At 41.3% G+C, this 1,327-nt stretch overlaps 1 protein-coding gene across 3 annotated transcripts in view; it reads left to right on the top strand.

Annotated features, from left to right (window-relative positions):
- The window catches only part of EBF2 (EBF transcription factor 2), a gene marked incomplete at its 5' end in the record, with an annotated part of 40,191 nt that overhangs the window by 26,013 nt on the left and 12,851 nt on the right, over nucleotides 1-1,327 (top strand). For all 3 annotated transcript variants that reach the window (XM_072398827.1, XM_072398826.1, XM_072398825.1), the window contains 1 exon segment: nucleotides 1,239-1,320. In XM_072398827.1, the coding sequence (XP_072254928.1) occupies nucleotides 1,239-1,320 (82 nt within the window).

Raw genomic sequence — 1,327 nt, 5'->3', positions numbered from 1 at the left:
AAATCAGATCAATGACTCCGCCTCTCTGCCTTCTGTGATCCATCAGAATTTGTCATCTTACACATTTTCTATTGTGTGCCATTTTTACTTATAAAGTAATCCGTGAATGTTTTGGGTGATGTGTGAATGTCTTGGGTAATGTGTGAATGTCTTGGATGCTCTGTGAATGTTAGGATGATTTGTAAATGTTCTGTGTTTCAGGTGATGTGTGAATATCCAGGTGTAATAAATATTCATTTATAATACAATAATTTGCACATTTATACATCAGACATACGTTGTCATTTGATCTCTACAAAACAAAATAAACCAAAACTCTGTGAATTTCCTTTCTTATTCGGTTATTTTATATTCTGACTTTGTTAGGGATTATTTTATTTGTGATGATGACGTGCGAAGTGAATCATTTTATAGTAATACCTCGGTGTACAGGCGCCGAGCTCATATGTGGGGCTGTTATCTCATCATATGCAGATGTGTAGCCAGGCCACCGGGGGGCGCCCTGTATTTGCCTCAACCTGACAGCCAAAAGGATTGACAAAGCACAAATCAACAAAAATTCCAAAAATCCTCAAACTGATGAGAATCTTAGCATCAGGAAATCCCACGGATCTCCCATTTCTCCTCATTGATTATAGAAGTGTGTGGCAGGATCAAGCTGGGGCCTCGGGAGAACATACATGTTCATACACACATGTGGATCATCAGGTGACACACGGACTATTCCTGACAGTTGTGGATCATTAACGTGTGCAATTAGCAGGCAATATGTTCCGTGTACGGCGCCCACGTGTGGCTGACACCCTTTAGGTTGGATGGATGAGACGTTCACACTTTCCTAATATGTCAGCGTGTTCACATGAATGGTGTGATTGTGACATGCGTGTTGCATGTTCCGGGCATACAGAGTGGCAGCACAATATTGGAAGCGGGTGATGAAAAGTCGAGATAATAATTTTAATGATTTGCATTACTTTACAAATCATCAGCCTGGAAATCTCCAGAATCTCCGAACGTCTTCACCTGAAACAATACACATGGAAAAATGTTCAAAGCTGGCCTGTGATTGGCTGAGATTTCTTACTATTTATTATCTGTGGGTCCCATATACATCCAATCAGAGCCCAGGGAGACCTGACGGTGCATGAAATACCGAGAACTACACGTAGACCACAACATACAGTCATATGTTTACCATGATGTCATATCTAACGTCACATCCCATTATCTCCCACCAGGTTCTTCCTCAAATTCTTTCTGAAATGCAACCAGAATTGTCTGAAGACAGCAGGGAACCCCCGAGACATGAGACGGTTCCAGGTATGTT

The sequence above is a fragment of the Pyxicephalus adspersus genome, chromosome 2, assembly GCF_032062135.1.
Source record: "Pyxicephalus adspersus chromosome 2, UCB_Pads_2.0, whole genome shotgun sequence".
NCBI lineage: Eukaryota > Metazoa > Chordata > Amphibia > Anura > Pyxicephalidae > Pyxicephalus > Pyxicephalus adspersus.
Note: the sequence above shows the minus strand (reverse complement) of the source record. Positions and strands in the feature narration are given on the sequence as shown.